At 46.6% G+C, this 18989-nt stretch overlaps 1 protein-coding gene across 2 annotated transcripts in view; it reads right to left on the bottom strand.

Moving 5' to 3' along the window:
• PSTPIP1 (proline-serine-threonine phosphatase interacting protein 1) overlaps positions 1-18989 on the bottom strand; it is a 137623-nt gene that overhangs the window by 84189 nt on the left and 34445 nt on the right. For both annotated transcript variants that reach the window (XM_040413609.1, XM_040413610.1), the window contains exon 3: positions 17245-17319. In XM_040413609.1, the coding sequence (XP_040269543.1) occupies positions 17245-17319 (75 nt within the window). The remainder of the gene's footprint in view (positions 1-17244; positions 17320-18989) is intronic.

Here is an 18989-nt window from a genome sequence, read left to right as displayed (position 1 = left end):
CTAAGATCAAGTTTGGAGAACCACCTAGCACCCGCAATCTGATTAAAAAGGTCAGGAATGAGAGGAAGAGGGTATGGGTCTCGGATGGTTATCTGGTTTAGCTCACGGAAATCTAGGCAAGGACGCAGGCCCCCATCTTTCTTTTTAACAAAGAAAAACCCTGCAGCCACGGGTGAAGAAGAGGGTCTGATGTGTAGGGAAGGCTATGCTATGGAGGCGATTAAGCAATTGTTATTTAAGCAATTCTCTCTGCAATGCTCACTCCACTCCAATATCTCCCTGGCCTGCCAATCCACCACTGGATTGTGCGCTACCAACCAGGGAAAACCCAATACCACAGGAGAGGGAAGGCCCTCCAGAACGTAACATGAAAGACACTCATTATGGTGGTCCCCTACCCGAAGGTGTAAATTATGAACAATGTGGGTGAGGTTTCTCTGAGACAGAGGAGCCGAATCTATAGCGAATACGGGAATAGGTCTCTGCAGCGTGCAGAGAGACAAACCCATAGTGCGGGCAAAATGGGCATCTATCAAATTTACCCCTGCTCCACTGTCTAGAAAAAAAGAAATAGACTCCGTCTTAACACCAAAAACAATAACCGCTGGTAACACAAATTGAAATGTTCGTATGGAGGAAACGTATACCCCCCGGCTGACATCCTCCGCACAGCCTGGGGTTAGTAGTTTTCCGACGGTCTTTTGTTTTTGAGAAAGGAGGGACAGACATTAATGAAATGACCCTTCCACCCACAGAAAAAACAAGCCCCCCCCCCTGCGGCGAACCTCAGGAGGACGGACCTGACGAGAAGTTCCGTCTAGCTGCATAGGCTCATCTAAGTCAGTACAGACTAATTGTTGTTTGGGAGAGGTAACCAATTGCTCAGGAATTTTCGATCTCTCCCTAAGACGCCTATCTATTCTGATAGAGAGGGACATAACAGCATCAAGGGAAAGGGGGGTCTCATACAGCGCCAGTGCATCCTTAACCCTTTCAGATAACCCAGAGCAGAACTGACTCCTGAGAGCCGGGTCGTTCCACTGAGTATCCGTAGCCCACCTACGGAACTCTGAGCAATATTCCTCTGCTGACCGATCTCCCTGTAGGAGTCTCCGTAACTTCGACTCAGCCAGGGCGACTCGGTCAGGGTCATTATATATGAGACCCAAAGCCCCAAAAAATCCCTCCACTGACCGGAGAGCCTGGGAACCAGGGGGTAACGAGAACGCCCAGGATTGTGGGTCCCCCTGAAGCAGGGAAATGACAATCCCTACCCGCTGTTCTTCATTACCTGAGGAGTAAGGGCGCAAATTAAAGTATAATTTGCAGGCCTCACGGAACGTCGCAAATTTGTCCCTTCCCCCAGAAAATCTGTCAGGAAGAACAACCTTGGGTTCTGTAACAACCTGGTTACCCATAGCAACCGCTGGGGGTGCGGTCTGCTGCATTTGCTGCTGTTGTTGGAGGACAGACGACTTCAATCCTGCCACCTCCAAAGACAGGCCTTGAAGCTGTTTTGCCAAGGCAGCAATAGGATCCATATTGGATTCTAAGTAGAGAAAAAAAAAAAAAAAATTTTTTTTTTTATTTTTTTTAATTTTTTTTCTCAAAAAGTAAAGGGCCAGTTATAATATCACGGTCGGCGTGACTATCACATACGTGACGCAGAGGGAGGGAACAAGGAAGGCCCTGCCCAAGTGAGAGGGAAGGTGGTGACCCCTGACTCACCTAGCGGCTGGCACCTGGCTGCCCTGACGTCCCTAGACGGGTTCCTCACCCGTACGCCGATCACGTGCCTAAAGCCCTGGCTTTCCCTAAGCTGAGCCCTAGATAGTGAACAGGGCGGTGGGAACACTAGTCCGCACTAGTGTTGAGCGAACAGTTCGAGCATAGTTCGGGTCCGTACCGAATTTTGGGGTGTTCGTGACACGGACCCGAACCCGAACTTTTTCGTAAAAGTTCGGGTTCGGGTTCGTCGTTCGGCATGTATTTTGGCGCATTTTGAAAGGCTGCAAAGCAGCCAATCAACATGCATCATACTACTTGCCCTAAGATGCCATCGCAGCCATGCCTACTATTGGCAAGGCTGTGATTAGCCAAGTGCAGCATGTGACTCAGCCTCTTTATAAGCTTGTGCGCACGTCGGGACGTGCTCACTCCCGATGTGAATAGAACAGGGATAGACGCAGCTGATGCTAGGGCGAGAATAGGCAGGGATAATTGAATAACTGGAAGCAAATTTCCTGTGATTCATCTGAACAACTGCAGCTGAGCTGCTTTTTTGATAGGGATTGGCTATTTTTAGAGTGGCCAGAGTGATTTTTCCATCCACATGTACCTGGGCTGACCGCCGGCCGCCATTTTGCGACTTGTAGTCCTGCAGCAGAAGCTGCCACAGTGTGCATTCCAAAGCTCCAAACAAGTCAGACATCTACACCTGGGATTCAGACCAATAGCGATTTAGCAGCACAGTCCAAGGCTATTTTTTTTAAAGGTTGTGCAGACCATTTTGTGGCACATGTTACTGGGCTGATAGGCGGCGGCCATCTTGGGACTAGTGCTGCAGCACAATCTCTCCCAACGTCCATTAATCACTTGTAATAGTGGTCTGTGCCATAGAAATCCTACATCAGGGACTTGGGTGTGCTTGTGTCACCCCTACTAATACCAGTCCACCTGTAATCCATACAGTGAAAAGCCATAAAGTATTCCAGTGAGGGAATTTTTTTTTTATTTAAAAAAGGCCAAGTTAGTTTATCTGGCGTTCAATATACTAGATACAGTTAGGCCTGCGTTTCATACATCTGGAATTAGCAAACTAATGTGCTGGGGTTGGGAAAACATATATGTACCCATACTAGAATCTGTCAAAGAAAGCGGTACTCACATATAACAGTCATTCCATCTGTAATCCATACAGTCAAAAGACTGAAAGTATTCCAGTGAGGGAATTTTTTTTATTTAAAAAAGGCCAAGTTAGTTTATCTGGCGTTCAATATACTAGATACAGTTAGGCCTGCGTTTCATACATCTGGAATTAGCAAACTAATGTGCTGGGGTTGGGAAAACATATATGTACCCATACTAGAATCTGTCAAAGAAAGCGGTACTCACATATAACAGTCATTCCATCTGTAATCCATACAGTCAAAAGACTGAAAGTATTCCAGTGAGGGAATTTTTTTTATTTAAAAAAGGCCAAGTTAGTTTATCTGGCGTTCAATATACTAGATACAGTTAGGCCTGCGTTTCATACATCTGGAATTAGCAAACTAATGTGCTGGGGTTGGGAACACATATATGTACCCATACTAGAATCTGTCAAAGAAAGCGGTACTCACATATAACAGTCATTCCATCTGTAATCCATACAGTCAAAAGACTGAAAGTATTCCAGCGAGGGAATTTTTTTTTTATTTAAAAAAGGCCAAGTTAGTTTATCTGGCGTTCAATATACTAGATACAGTTAGGCCTGCGTTTCATACATCTGGAATTAGCAAACTAATGTGCTGGGGTTGGGAAAACATATATGTACCCATACTAGAATCTGTCAAAGAAAGCGGTACTCACATATAACAGTCATTCCATCTGTAATCCATACAGTCAAAAGACTGAAAGTATTCCAGTGAGGGGATTTTTTTTATTTAAAAAAGGCCAAGTTAGTTTATCTGGCGTTCAATATACTAGATACAGTTAGGCCTGCGTTTCATACATCTGGAATTAGCAAACTAATGTGCTGGGGTTGGGAAAACATATATGTACCCATACTAGAATCTGTCAAAGAAAGCGGTACTCACATATAACAGTCATTCCATCTGTAATCCATACAGTCAAAAGACTGAAAGTATTCCAGTGAGGGGATTTTTTTTATTTAAAAAAGGCCAAGTTAGTTTATCTGGCGTTCAATATACTAGATACAGTTAGGCCTGCGTTTCATACATCTGGAATTAGCAAACTAATGTGCTGGGGTTGGGAAAACATATATGTACCCATACTAGAATCTGTCAAAGAAAGCGGTACTCACATATAACAGTCATTCCATCTGTAATCCATACAGTCAAAAGACTGAAAGTATTCCAGTGAGGGGATTTTTTTTATTTAAAAAAGGCCAAGTTAGTTTATCTGGCGTTCAATATACTAGATACAGTTAGGCCTGCGTTTCATACATCTGGAATTAGCAAACTAATGTGCTGGGGTTGGGAAAACATATATGTACCCATACTAGAATCTGTCAAAGAAAGCGGTACTCACATATAACAGTCATTCCATCTGTAATCCATACAGTCAAAAGACTGAAATTATTCCAGTGAGGGGATTTTTTTTATTTAAAAAAGGCCAAGTTAGTTTATCTGGCGTTCAATATACTAGATACAGTTAGGCCTGCGTTTCATACATCTGGAATTAGCAAACTAATGTGCTGGGGTTGGGAAAACATATATGTACCCATACTAGAATCTGTCAAAGAAAGCGGTACTCACATATAACAGTCATTCCATCTGTAATCCATACAGTCAAAAGACTGAAAGTATTCCAGTGAGGGGATTTTTTTTATTTAAAAAAGGCCAAGTTAGTTTATCTGGCGTTCAATATACTAGATACAGTTAGGCCTGCGTTTCATACATCTGGAATTAGCAAACTAATGTGCTGGGGTTGGGAAAACATATATGTACCCATACTAGAATCTGTCAAAGAAAGCGGTACTCACATATAACAGTCATTCCATCTGTAATCCATACAGTCAAAAGACTGAAAGTATTCCAGTGAGGGGATTTTTTTTATTTAAAAAAGGCCAAGTTAGTTTATCTGGCGTTCAATATACTAGATACAGTTAGGCCTGCGTTTCATACATCTGGAATTAGCAAACTAATGTGCTGGGGTTGGGAAAACATATATGTACCCATACTAGAATCTGTCAAAGAAAGCGGTACTCACATATAACAGTCATTCCATCTGTAATCCATACAGTCAAAAGACTGAAAGTATTCCAGTGAGGGGATTTTTTTTATTTAAAAAAGGCCAAGTTAGTTTATCTGGCGTTCAATATACTAGATACAGTTAGGCCTGCGTTTCATACATCTGGAATTAGCAAACTAATGTGCTGGGGTTGGGAAAACATATATGTACCCATACTAGAATCTGTCAAAGAAAGCGGTACTCACATATAACAGTCATTCCATCTGTAATCCATACAGTCAAAAGACTGAAAGTATTCCAGTGAGGGGATTTTTTTTATTTAAAAAAGGCCAAGTTAGTTTATCTGGCGTTCAATATACTAGATACAGTTAGGCCTGCGTTTCATACATCTGGAATTAGCAAACTAATGTGCTGGGGTTGGGAAAACATATATGTACCCATACTAGAATCTGTCAAAGAAAGCGGTACTCACATATAACAGTCATTCCATCTGTAATCCATACAGTCAAAAGACTGAAAGTATTCCAGTGAGGGAATTTTTTTTTTATTTAAAAAAGGCCAAGTTAGTTTATCTGGCGTTCAATATACTAGATACAGTTAGGCCTGCGTTTCATACATCTGGAATTAGCAAACTAATGTGCTGGGGTTGGGAAAACATATATGTACCCATACTAGAATCTGTCAAAGAAAGCGGTACTCACATATAACAGTCATTCCATCTGTAATCCATACAGTCAAAAGACTGAAAGTATTCCAGTGAGGGAATTTTTTTTTTATTTAAAAAAGGCCAAGTTAGTTTATCTGGCGTTCAATATACTAGATACAGTTAGGCCTGCGTTTCATACATCTGGAATTAGCAAACTAATGTGCTGGGGTTGGGAAAACATATATGTACCCATACTAGAATCTGTCAAAGAAAGCGGTACTCACATATAACAGTCATTCCATCTGTAATCCATACAGTCAAAAGACTGAAAGTATTCCAGTGAGGGGATTTTGCTTATAAAAAATAATATATTTCATTGTGGTGCGAGTTGAATCGCAACAATGAAGAAAAATACTATTAAGGGACGAGGACGCGGTCGTGGTGGTGTCCGTGGAGCCCCTGTTGCTGGTAGAGGACGTGGCCGTTCGGCCCCAGGCGCACACAGTAGGGAACGAACTCCCTCAACTAGCCGGCAGAATGTACCGCAATATCTCGTGGGGCCCAATGCCGCTCTTAGGATGGTAAGGCCTGAGCAGGTACAGGCATTAATCGATTGGGTGGCAGACAGTGCTTCCAGCACGTTCACCACATGGTCTTCCACCCAGTCTTCTGCGGAAAGCGCACAGGTGGCACCTGAAAACCAAGCCCATCAGTCTGTCACATCACCCCCAAGCATATCAGGGAAACGGTCTGAGCCACAAGTTATGCAGCAGTCTCTTCTTCTGTTTGAAGACTCTGCTTCCAGGGTTTCCCAGGGGCGTCCACCTAGCCCTTCCCCAGTGGAGGAAGACATACCATGCACTGACGCACAACCACTTATGTCTCCAGATGAAGAGGACATGGGAATACCACCACAGCAGAGTCACCGACTCTCTGATGATGACGAAACACAGGTGCCCACTGCCGCGTCTTTTTGCAGTGTGCAGACTGAACAGGAGGAGGTCAGGGAGGGAGACTGGGTGGAAGACGATGCAGAGGACGATGAGGTCTTAGACCCCACATGGACTGAAGGTCGTGGCGATGACTTTCACAGTTCAGAGGAAGAGGTAGTGGTGAGACCGAGACAACAGCGAAGCCAAAGAGGGAGCAGGGGGCCAAAGCAGACGAGCCGCCGCCCCCAGAGTTCGCCTGCTACTGGACATCGCCAACAGGGACCCAGCCCCACAAAGGCAGCTTCAAAGAGTTCCCTGGCATGGCACTTCTTTAAACAATGTCCTACCGACAAGACCCGAGTGACTTGCACGCTCTGCCATCAGAGCCTGAGGCGAGGCATTAACGTTCTGAACCTCAGCACAACCTGCATGACCAGGCATCTACATGCAAAGCATGAACTGCAGTGGGGTACACACCTTAAAAACCAGGCACTCGCTGAGGCTCCCCCTGCTCCCTCTACCGCTGCTGCCTCGGCTTCCGCCTCGAGAGGAATGTTGCCACCTGCCGAGCAGCAAACAGAGGATGTGCCACCGACACCACCACCACCGCCACCGTCAACTAGCGTCTCCACTATATCACACAGCAGCGTTCAGCTCTCAATATCTCAAACCTTAGAGAGGAAGCGCAAATTCCCCCCGAGTCACCCTCGAGCCCTTGGCCTGAACGCCAGCATTTCTAAACTGCTGGCCTTTGAAATGCTGTCATTCCGGCTGGTGGACACAGACAGCTTCAAACAGCTGATGGCCATGGCTGTCCCGCAGTATGTGGTTCCCAGCCGCCACTACTTCTCCAAGACAGCCGTGCCTTCCCTGCACATGCAAGTGTCCGATAAAATCAAGTGTGCACTGCGCAACGCCATTTGTGGCAAGGTCCACCTAACCACAGATACGTGGACCAGTAAGCACGGCCAGGGACGCTATATCTCACTAACTGCACACTGGATGAATGTAGTGGCGGCTGGGCCCCCGGCGGACAGTTCCTTGGCGCACGTCCTTCCGCCCCCTAGGATCGCAGGGCATCATTCTCTGCCTCCTGTAGCCTCCTCCTCCTACTCGGCTTCCTCCTCCACTGCTTCCACCAGCTCATCCGGTCAGCCACACACCTTCACCACCAACTTCAGCACAGCCCGGGGTAAACGTCAGCAGGCCGTTCTGAAACTCATATGTTTGGGGGACAGGCCCCACAGCGCAAATGAGTTGTGGCGGGGTATTGAACAACAGACCGACGAGTGGTTTCTGCCGGTGGGCCTCAAGCCAGGCCTGGTGGTATGCGATAATGGGCGAAATCTCGTGGCAGCTCTGGGACTAGCCGGTTTGACGCACATCCCTTGCCTGGCGCATGTGCTGAACTTGGTGGTGCAGAGGTTCATTCACCACTACCCCAACATGTCAGAGCTGCTGCATAAAGTGCGGGCCGTCTGTGCGCGCTTCCGCCGTTCACATCCTGCCGCTGCTCGCCTGTCTGCGCTACAGCGGAACTTCGGCCTTCCCGCTCACCGCCTCATATGCGACGTGCCCACCCGGTGGAACTCCACCTTGCACATGCTGGAGAGACTGTGCGAGCAGCAGCAGGCCATAGTGGAGTTTCAGCTGCAGCACGCTCGCGTCAGTCGTACTGCCGAACAGCACCACTTCACCACCAATGATTGGGCCTCCATGCGAGACCTGTGTGCCCTGCTGCGCTGTTTCGAGTACTCCACCAACATGGCCAGTGGCGATGACACTGTTATCAGCGTTACAATACCACTTCTATGTCTCCTTGAGAAAACACTTAGGGCAATGATGTTAGAGGAGGTGGCCCAGGTGGAGGAGGAGGAGGAGGAGGAGGAGGATGAGGGCTCGTTTCTAACACTTTCGGGCCAGTCTGTTCGAAGTGGCTCAGAGGGAGGTTTGTTTAAGCAGCAGAGGACAGGTTCACAAGTCGCCAGCCAAGGCACTGTACTGGAGGACGAGGAGGATGAGGAGGAGGAGGTGGAGGGGGACGAGGATGACGCAAGTTCACAGCGGGGTGGCAGCCCAGGCCCATCACTGGTGCGTGGCTGGGGGGATACGGTGGACGATGACGATACGCCTCCCACAGAGGACAGCTTGTCCTTACCCATGGGTAGCCTGGCCCACATGAGCGAATATATGCTCCAATGCCTGCGCAACGACAGCAGAGTTGCCCACGTTTTAACGTGTGCAGACTACTGGGTGGCCACCCTGCTGGATCCCCGGTATAAAGACAATGTGCCCACTTTAATTCCTGAACTGGAGCGCGACCGTAAGATGCGCGAGTACAAGCGCACGCTGATAGAGGCGCTCTTGAGAGCATTCCCACATGTCACAGGGGAACAGGTGGAAGGTGAAGGCAGAGGAGTGGCAAGAGGTCGCCAACGCAGCTGTGTCACGGCCAGCTCATCTGAGGGCAGGGTTAGCATGGCAGAAATGTGGAAAAGTTTTGTCTCCACGCCACAGCTATCTGCACCGACACCTGATACGGAACGTGTTAGCAGGAGGCAGCATTTCACTAACATGGTTGAACAGTATGTCTGCACACCCCTCCACATCCTGACGGATGGTTCGGCCCCATTCAACTACTGGGTTTCGAAATTGTCCACGTGGCCAGAGTTAGCATGTTATGCCTTGGAGGTGCTTTCCTGCCCGGCGGCCAGCGTTTTATCTGAACGCGTATTCAGCACGGCAGGGGGCGTCATTACTGACAAGCGCAGCCGCCTGTCCACAGCCAACGTGGACAAGCTGACCTTCATAAAGATGAACCAGGCATGGATCCCACAGGACCTGTCCCTCCCTTGTGCAGAGTAGTCCTTATTAACTGCCTAAAACATGTCTTGTTGTGCTACGGGCCACTTCTTTATTTGATACAAATTTTATGAAACCCACAGTTGAATGAAACTCTTCTCTGTCTGGGCGCCGGGGCCTAACCAGATGAAAGTGGCCGGTTAAACTAACGGGTGACATGAAGCCATAACCTCTGCCATGCTACCTCTGTCTTCTGTCTGGGTGCTGAGGCCTAAGTCAAATAAAGCGGTCTTCTGCTGTGCTGGGGGATATGAAGCTAATCTCTGACCTCTCTCCTCTGTCTGGGTCCAAAGGCCTAAATCACTGAAAGAGGCCTTCTCCTGTGGTGTGTGATATGATGCCAGAATATGTGCTGTGGGGCCTCTCTCCTCTTCCTGGGTGCAGGGGTCAAATAAACTAAATTGTGGCCTACTCCTGTGGTGGTTGATATGATGCCTGATTCTCTGATGTGGAACCTCTCTCCTCTGTTTGGGTGAAGGGGTCAAAGTAACTAAATGGTGGCTTCTCCTGTGGTGGCTGATATGATGCCAGAATATGTGCTGTGGTGCCTCTCTCCTCTTCCTGGGTGCAGGGGTCAAAGTAACTAAATGGTGGCTTCTCCTGTGGTGGCTGATATGATGCCAGAATATGTGCTGTGGGGCCTCTCTCCTCTTCCTGGGTGCAGGGGTCAAAGTAACTCAATGGTGGCTTCTCCTGTGGTGGCTGATATGATGCCAGAATATGTGCTGTGGTGCCTCTCTCCTCTGTCTGGGTCCAAAGGCCTAAATCACTGAAAGAGGCCTTCTCCTGTGGTGTGTGATATGATGCCTGAATATGTGCTGTGGTGCCTCTCTCCTCTTCCTGGGTGCGGGGGTCAAAGTAACTCAATGGTGGCTTCTCCTGTGGTGGCTGATATGATGCCAGAATATGTGCTGTGGGGCCTCTCTCCTCTTCCTGGGTGCAGGGGTCAAAGTAACTCAATGGTGGCTTCTCCTGTGGTGGTTAGTATGATGCCAGAATATGTGCTGTGGGGCCTCTCTCCTCTTCCTGGGTGCAGGGGTCAAAGTAACTCAATGGTGGCTTCTCCTGTGGTGGCTGATATGATGCCAGAATATGTGCTGTGGTGCCTCTCTCCTCTTCCTGGGTGCGGGGGTCAAAGTAACTCAATGGTGGCTTCTCCTGTGGTGGCTGATATGATGCCAGAATATGTGCTGTGGGGCCTCTCTCCTCTTCCTGGGTGCAGGGGTCAAAGTAACTCAATGGTGGCTTCTCCTGTGGTGGTTAGTATGATGCCAGAATATGTGCTGTGGGGCCTCTCTCCTCTTCCTGGGTGCGGGGGTCAAAGTAACTCAATGGTGGCTTCTCCTGTGGTGGCTGATATGATGCCAGAATATGTGCTGTGGGGCCTCTCTCCTCTTCCTGGGTGCAGGGGTCAAAGTAACTCAATGGTGGCTTCTCCTGTGGTGGTTAGTATGATGCCAGAATATGTGCTGTGGGGCCTCTCTCCTCTTCCTGGGTGCAGGGGTCAAAGTAACTCAATGGTGGCTTCTCCTGTGGTGGCTGATATGATGCCAGAATATGTGCTGTGGTGCCTCTCTCCTCTTCCTGGGTGCGGGGGTCAAAGTAACTCAATGGTGGCTTCTCCTGTGGTGGCTGATATGATGCCAGAATATGTGCTGTGGGGCCTCTCTCCTCTTCCTGGGTGCAGGGGTCAAAGTAACTCAATGGTGGCTTCTCCTGTGCTGATTGATATAAAGCTGATGGTTGTGCCATCTGACATGGTTGCCAGGGTCTGATTCAATGGGGGCCTACTCCTGTGGTGGGTGATCTAAATGCCTGATTCTCTGCTGTGAAACCTCTCTCCTCCGTCTGGGTGTAGGAGTCAAAGTCTTTCAAAGTCGCCTTCTCCTGTGCTGATTGATATGAAGCTGATGGTTGTGCCATCTGACATGGTTGCCGGGGTCCCATTAAATTGTGGCCTACTCCTGTGGTGGTTGATATGATGCCTGATTCTCTGATGTGGAACCTCTTTCCTCTGTTTGGGTGAAGGGGTCAAAGTAACTAAATGGTGGCTTCTCCTGTGGTGGCTGATATGATGCCAGAATATGTGCTGTGGGGCCTCTCTCCTCTTCCTGGGTGCAGGGGTCAAAGTAACTCAATGGTGGCTTCTCCTGTGGTGGCTGATATGATGCCAGAATATGTGCTGTGGTGCCTCTCTCCTCTTCCTGGGTGCGGGGGTCAAAGTAACTCAATGGTGGCTTCTCCTGTGGTGGCTGATATGATGCCAGAATATGTGCTGTGGTGCCTCTCTCCTCTTCCTGGGTGCGGGGGTCAAAGTAACTCAATGGTGGCTTCTCCTGTGGTGGCTGATATGATGCCAGAATATGTGCTGTGGTGCCTCTCTCCTCTTCCTGGGTGCAGGGGTCAAAGTAACTAAATGGTGGCTTCTCCTGTGGTGGTTGATATGATGCCTGATTCTCTGCTGTGAAACCTCTCTCCTCCATCTGGGTGTAGGGGTCAAAGTCTTTCAAAGTCGCCTTCTCCTGTCCTGATTGATATAAAGCTGATGGTTGTGCCATCTGACATGGTTGCCAGGGTCTGATTCAATGGGGGCCTACTCCTGTGGTGGGTGATCTAAATGCCTGATTCTCTGCTGTGAAACCTCTCTCCTCCGTCTGGGTGTAGGGGTCAAAGTCTTTCAAAGTCGCCTTCTCCTGTGCTGATTGATATGAAGCTGATGGTTGTGCCATCTGACATGGTTGCCGGGGTCCCATTAAATTGGGGCCTACTCCTGTGGTGGGTGATCTAAATGCCTGATTCTCTGCTTTGAAACCTCTCTCCTCCGTCCGGGTGTAGGGGTCAAAGTCTGTCAAAGTCGCCTTCTCCTGTGCTGATTGATATAAAGCTTATGCTTGTGCCATCTGACATGGTTGCCGGGGTCTGATTCAATGGTGGCCTACTCCTGTGGTGGGTGATCTAAATGCCTGATTCTCTGCTGTGTAACCTCTCTCCTCCGTCTGGGTGTAGGGGTCAAAGTAACTAAATGGTGGCCTACTCCTGTGGTGGGTGATATGATGCCTGGTTCTCTGCTGTGGGACCTCTCTCCTTTGTCTGGGTGCTGTGGTCAAAATAATAGTAAGTGACCTTCTCCATTGGTGGGTGACTTGAAGCCTGATTCTGTGCTATGGGACCTCACTCCAATTAATATTGTTTAATTTTTATTTATTTTATGTTAACTCATCATTTCCCTATCTACATTTGTTTGCAGGGGATTTAACTACATTTTGCTGCCTTTTGCAGCCCTCTAGCCCTTTCCGGGTGTGTTTTACAGCCTTTTTAGTGCCCAAAAGTTCGGGTCCCCATTGACTTCTATGGGGTTCGGGTTCGGGATGAAGTTCGGGTCGAGTTCGGATCCCGAACCCGAACATTTTTCGAAAGTTCGGCCGAACTCGTCGAACCCGAACATCCAGGTGTTCGCTCAACTCTAGTCCGCACCACTAGCTCTAAAGGAAAACACCAAGGGAAGGACAGACAATACAAACTCAACATATAATCCCAGGTGGGCGACAACAGGAGACAACAAGAAGCCCAACAGGGATCCGGAGGGTAGCACTCTGGAACGACAACCAGGATTCACAACTCCAGTGGGTCAGTATAGATGTCCAGGCAGGAAGCTCTATAACTGGCAACTAGAGAAGTGTGAGGGGAGAATATAAGGAGGTTGGGAGTGGCAGACAAGAAACAGCTGAGGAGGAGAAGCTACGGATCCCTGATTGAGACAAAAAGGATAGCAAGGCAAACACAGAAAACAATCACTAAGAAACAACGTGATCTTTAGATATAGAGCGCGCAGCCACCCGCTGCGACCTCCTGACCCCGGGTATAACGGAGTCAGACGTGGCTCTTGATACCCTCGTGGCACTCAAAGTCCCTGCAGGAACCCCATAATCAATAATATTGAGCATCTCGCTGATGCCTGCCGCTGTGTGAGCAGTTACTATTTGCATGTGCAGTACCCCAGACCTGGGGCTATCTGCCATTTTTTTTTATTGTGTATTGTAATGTTATGTATTTTTCATTCTGGCCGTAAGTTCCAGTAAAAGGAGAAGAGGATGGCAAATGGTTGGCAGGAACAGGGCTAACCACCCTGTTCCTTCTTTTCAGGAGTGGGCTGGATCTGCTTCCTGTTGCTGTGTAGACAGAGAAGGGAGATAAATCATACTACAGAACTCCTGCTCTTTGGAAAGATTCTCCAGAGAGACCAACTTAGTTTTGCCTCAATAAAACCCTTGAGAGACAAGACAACAGAATAAAAAGCAAAATACTGCATTATAGACACTGCTGCAAGGTGAGGAACTACAGCTCAGACACCCTCCACCCAAGCAACCACAAGCCCAGATGGAATACAGATACAATTAAGCCTGAACTTGACACCCATACCCACAAGGTATTATTTGCAGCCATGCACTTTGAATCTGCTGCTGTCACAGTGGGGAGTGGGAAGAAACTCCCCACGAACACCGATGGGAAGCGGGAATAGAAACTAGGCAAGGACACCCGGAAAAGGGAGCAAGTAACCTCCTAGAGCATCCCTAATCGTCCTGACTCCTATCCGTATGACCAGATCCAGATGGTAGGAGGGCTCAAACACAGGAACCTCAAGCCCTACTAACCCTAAAGATCCCTGGAATAGTGACAGCCTAGATGCAATGAAAGGGGAAGACAAAACAAACTGTCATGTTCCAGAGCGGGTTCACCTAACCGCTAGAACATTCCACAACAAAAGGAATCCCCATAACATGCACATATAAAGAGAAGACAGTGATAAGCAAAACTGGATCGGCAGGTAAGAAACCAGTGGCAAGAATAACCACTGGAACAAGAGCACAGGTATACTTGGTCACTTACCTGCCGCGGCCGCTGGAAGGAACACCAGCAGTCCACACCACAACAACTGGAACCCATGAATATGTACTGGAACCCGAACACCATACAGGACACAGTACAAACAACAAACACAGAATCCAGCACACCAGTAACTGCCTGTACCCCCATGCGGACAGGATGCATAGTGGCCTCAGGCAGATCCGCACACTGACTTGTTGTTCCCCCTCCGGGGAACCCAGGGGCCCTCTCACCGGAGGCACAGACAGACAGGGGAGTGTCTAGCATCCATGCAGGACAGTACACACCAAAACAGACCAGACATGGAACAACAACTAGACAAACCCTGAACATAAACCACACCATACATAGAAACAGGTAAGGTAGGAAGAGATGGTAACAATGGGATGTCTAACTAGGTGACTTTCAATAACTGGGCAGATGGAATACCCAGGACAGGAGCATAGCTCCAGCACCAACAGAGGCTGGAGGACAACTAAACACCAGGCTACCAGCCACAGGCAATATAAGCACCTAGTGACCACACCTAGCTAGGTAGTTAATCCCACAAGCACCAGACAGGGAAGGGAAACAAACCTTAAGGCCTCTTTCACACGGGCGTTGCGGGAAAAGGTGCGGGTGCGTTGCGGGAACACCCGCGATTTTTCCGCGCGAGTGCAAAACATTGTAATGCGTTTTGCACTCGCGTGAGAAAAATCGCGCATGTTTGGTACCCAAACCCGAACTTCTTCACAGAAGTTCGGGCTTGGGATCGGTGCTCTGTAGATTGTATTATTTCCCCTTATAACATAGTTATAAGGGAAAATAATAGCATTCTGAATACAGAATGCATAGTAAAACATCGCTGGAGGGGTTAAAAAAATAAATAAAAAAATTTAACTCACCTTAGTCCACTTGATAGTGCAGCCCGGCATCTCCTTCTGTATTCTTTCTTCAGGACCTGGGTAAAGGACCTTTGATGACGTCACTCCGGTCATCACATGATCCATCACCATGGTAATAGATCATGTGACGTACCATGTGATGACCGGAGTGATGTCACCAAAGGTCCTTGACCTATAATGAATGCTCACCACAGGTCCTGTTCAGTAAAGGAGACAGAAGGAGATGCCGGCATCGCGAACAAGTGGACTAAGGTGAGTTAAATTTTATTTTATTTTTTTTAACCCCTCCAGCGCTGTTTTACTATGCATTCTGTATTCAGAATGCTATTATTTTCCCTTATAACCATGTTATAAGGGAAAATAATAATGATCGGGTCTCCATCCCGATCGTCTCCTAGCAACTGTGGGTGAAAATCGCACCGCATTGCTTGCGGATGCTTGTGATTTTCACGCAGCCCCATTCACTTCTATGGGGCCTGCGTTGCGTGAAAAACGCAGAATATAGAGCATGCTGCGATTTTCACGCAACGCATAAGTGATGTGTGAAAATCACCACTCATGTGAACAGCCCCATAGAAATGAATGGGTTGGTATTCAGTGCGGGTGCAATGCGTTCAACTCACGCATCGCATCCGCGCGGAATACTCGCCCGTGTGAAAGGGGCCTAAAGAAGAAGTGAATACATATGCTGCATAAACCACACGTTGCCCCAGGCAACCAGAATGCACGGCAAACGTGTCACGGCAAACACAGAGACCGAGACACAGCTGTGACAGCTGCTCTTGGATGTACCATAAGTTATACGTTCACTTCTGGCTTCATTCTTCAAACTACATTTCCACTGCTCTGATCCTCAGGAAGCAATGGTCTAAGGGAGTACACTGTGACACAACATTTCATCAGGGCCACTACCACTCCCATCCTGTGCACCTCAGGGGCTCGATGCACATGTTATCTGTACATTGGGCCCCCAGAATGAATTTTACTGGTGGGCCCGGGCAACCTAATCCGACACTGCAGATACCTGCTAAAAGACTCTTTAACAATGCCTTACTAACAAAGTTCTACTACTGCTGGAAGCATACAACATGTCTCCACGGAGCCCCAGACTTAGGACTGTTTCTCATATTATTTTTAATGCACCTTTATGTAATTATTTTATGTTAGAGCTAGTATGATGTAGAAACAGACATTTGTGAACCAACAGTTTTTCACATGTTTTTCCTCTTTTTCTTGAAAATGAAAGTTACATTTGGTTTAATTTTTATATGTGCTGCTAAAAAATCTGCGTCAGCCAAAAACTGGCATCAGAAGAATCACATGGGCTTTAATCCAGTGCAGGGACATACACGGATCTCAAAGGGCCCATAGAAAAACTTATTATGGGCCACAGTTTCCCAGTACACATGCTACGGTCACTCCCAGACAAGGCAAAGTGCAATGTTAACGTTCATTTTTTTATTACAACAGTTGCAGTTGTGTGATCTGCTTGCATTGCAGGTATGCCACTGATCCAGTCACTGAACAACTTCTTGTGCAAGTAATAAATACAGAGCATTGCAGAGTTACTAGAAAGTATTCAAAGATATAATATAATCTAGAATGCATGCATCAGGAATGTATGGGTTTACCAGTTGCAGAAGGATCTGTCATTTTTAAATATCTAATGAACTGAATTTTGTTTATGTTTTAGTTTAAAGAGGACCTGTCACCTCTCCTGATATGTCTGTCTTAGTAACTACCTGCATTCCCCATGTAATAATATTTCGGGAGCATATATTCTTACTGCATGCTACACCATTGCACCATGCACAGTCTGACACTAGCAACACTGACTGGATAGTGTCAGACTGTGTAGAGACCCCCCCCCCCCTCCCCCAACTGGTAACACCCAATTGTACCTTTATTCATAAGTGTCTAGCAAAAATAATAGAACAATGGCACAACCTAGAGTCATAAGAACAGATGCTCCAAAATTGTCATTTCATGTGGAATACAATTATTTAGTAACACAGACCTGACAGGAGTGGTGAACTGATCTCTCGTCACAGTGGTATTGTGGTTCTCCTTTTTCATGAAATTGACAATAAATAACAATGTTACTTAAAACTTCAGTTCTTACTTGATTTCTGTCAGTCCTGCTGCCTTTTTTGCAATTTGAATTAATTCTTTTCCATATTTTTCTTCTGCAATGGCCCTGGAAACAAGGACAAGGTTAGATAGTGATTAATGTTTGATGCACAGAAGAAATTGTTCATTTTGGTTGGAATAATGTAATTTAAAGTGTAACTAATCTTTCATCAAAATTTGCATTAATTAGTAGTACACTGTGTGTACATAAGGAATAACACTATTTCTGGCCACAATATGACGTGCATCAGGCATTGTTATCAGTTTTCCTCTGTGCATAGTGACTGTCTAGTTTGCAGTTCTCCCAGACATGGTGGGTGGAGACAAGCTGCCATCCACAGCACTCAAAGTAGAGGAGCATCTGCTTCCTAACCTTCTCTTATTCACTCAAAAGCAGCCCTAGGATCATGAAGGACATTACAGAGGTAGTGACCTGCATGGTTGTGAATAAAGCACTTAGGAAGTTTACATCTCAGCCCATGTAGCTCCAGCAGTCTGTCTGTGTGTGCTCCTGCTCACTCCTCCCTTCTCCATAGACTTGCTCTGACATGCGTAATATGATCATCCTGTAGAGCTGGTCCTTCTTGGATTGGATATAGGCATCGTTCAATGTGAAAAGGAGGAGAGGTAAACGGCTGATAACATGAGAACTAGACATTTCTCACTGATAAGACATATTACAAAGTTTCTTGTGGTTGCTTGTACTATTGATTTATGCACAGTTATGTGAAAAGTTAGTAACTATTTAAGTAATAAAGAGTTTGAAAAGTAAAAAAAAAAAAAAGGTAGTAATGCATTTCAGTCATGCCAGGAAATGAATGCAAAGGTACTGCTGTTACTCATCTTGCTATAACTTTAATCTGATGGGTTACCATGGGCAAATGGCTATTTGCACTAGTCTTACTCATGTTACAAGTTACCATAGATTATGCTATACGTTGCCAAGTGAACACATTTTGTGGCTAAGTAATATGCAGCTGGGTGAGGGTAGTCATACGACTGTCACACAAGCAGAATTTGCAGCATGCTGTGGTTTTGGGCCTGCTGGGTTGGGGAAGCTGAGAACAGTTCTTCTTATATAGACTTGTATGAATCAGCCCTGATCTGTGGTTAAAAACTGGAAGTGATCACAGAAGCTCCTTATGTATATTACTGTACTTCTTCATAGTTATATCTACTTTTGAAACTACATAGTGGTCTTGTTGATAAGGGATGGGGTTAGGATATGCAAGAAACTCATGCATCTCACAGGAGCCGTAATCATTCATACTGGTCTAAATGCCATATTTGTTCCCCTCTCAACATCTGTGTGGCCACTCTCCCCTCTTTTTTATTCTGTTGCAACTAATCTAATTTTATATTGTTTGTACATTAATGTATGAAGCCATTCATTGTAGTCTTTTATAGCCCCACGTAAATATGTTGCCTATCACCCAAGAAAATCTGGTCGGATGATGGAATTTTTTATGTGCTATTAAACAACGCTGTTTGTCAACAGAACTTCCTACCATGTAAAAAGAGGATGTGCTGCCAACAAATAAAAACGGATCATAGGAGACAATTTTGTTAAGAATTTTCGGTTGTTGTTGTTTTTTTTTTTTTTTTTGGCAGTTCTATACCACTGAAAATTTAACTCTTGCCCTCATGTAGCAGTCAGTATAGAGAAATAAAACTGCTATATACTGTAGATAGGGAGGCAATTGTTGGTTTACTGCTGCTGTTAGAGGAAGACAATAT

The sequence above is a fragment of the Bufo bufo genome, chromosome 1, assembly GCF_905171765.1.
Source record: "Bufo bufo chromosome 1, aBufBuf1.1, whole genome shotgun sequence".
NCBI classification, from domain to species: Eukaryota; Metazoa; Chordata; class Amphibia; order Anura; family Bufonidae; genus Bufo; species Bufo bufo.
The sequence above is the reverse complement of the archived record's forward strand: the minus strand, read 5'-3'. Positions and strand labels throughout refer to the sequence as shown.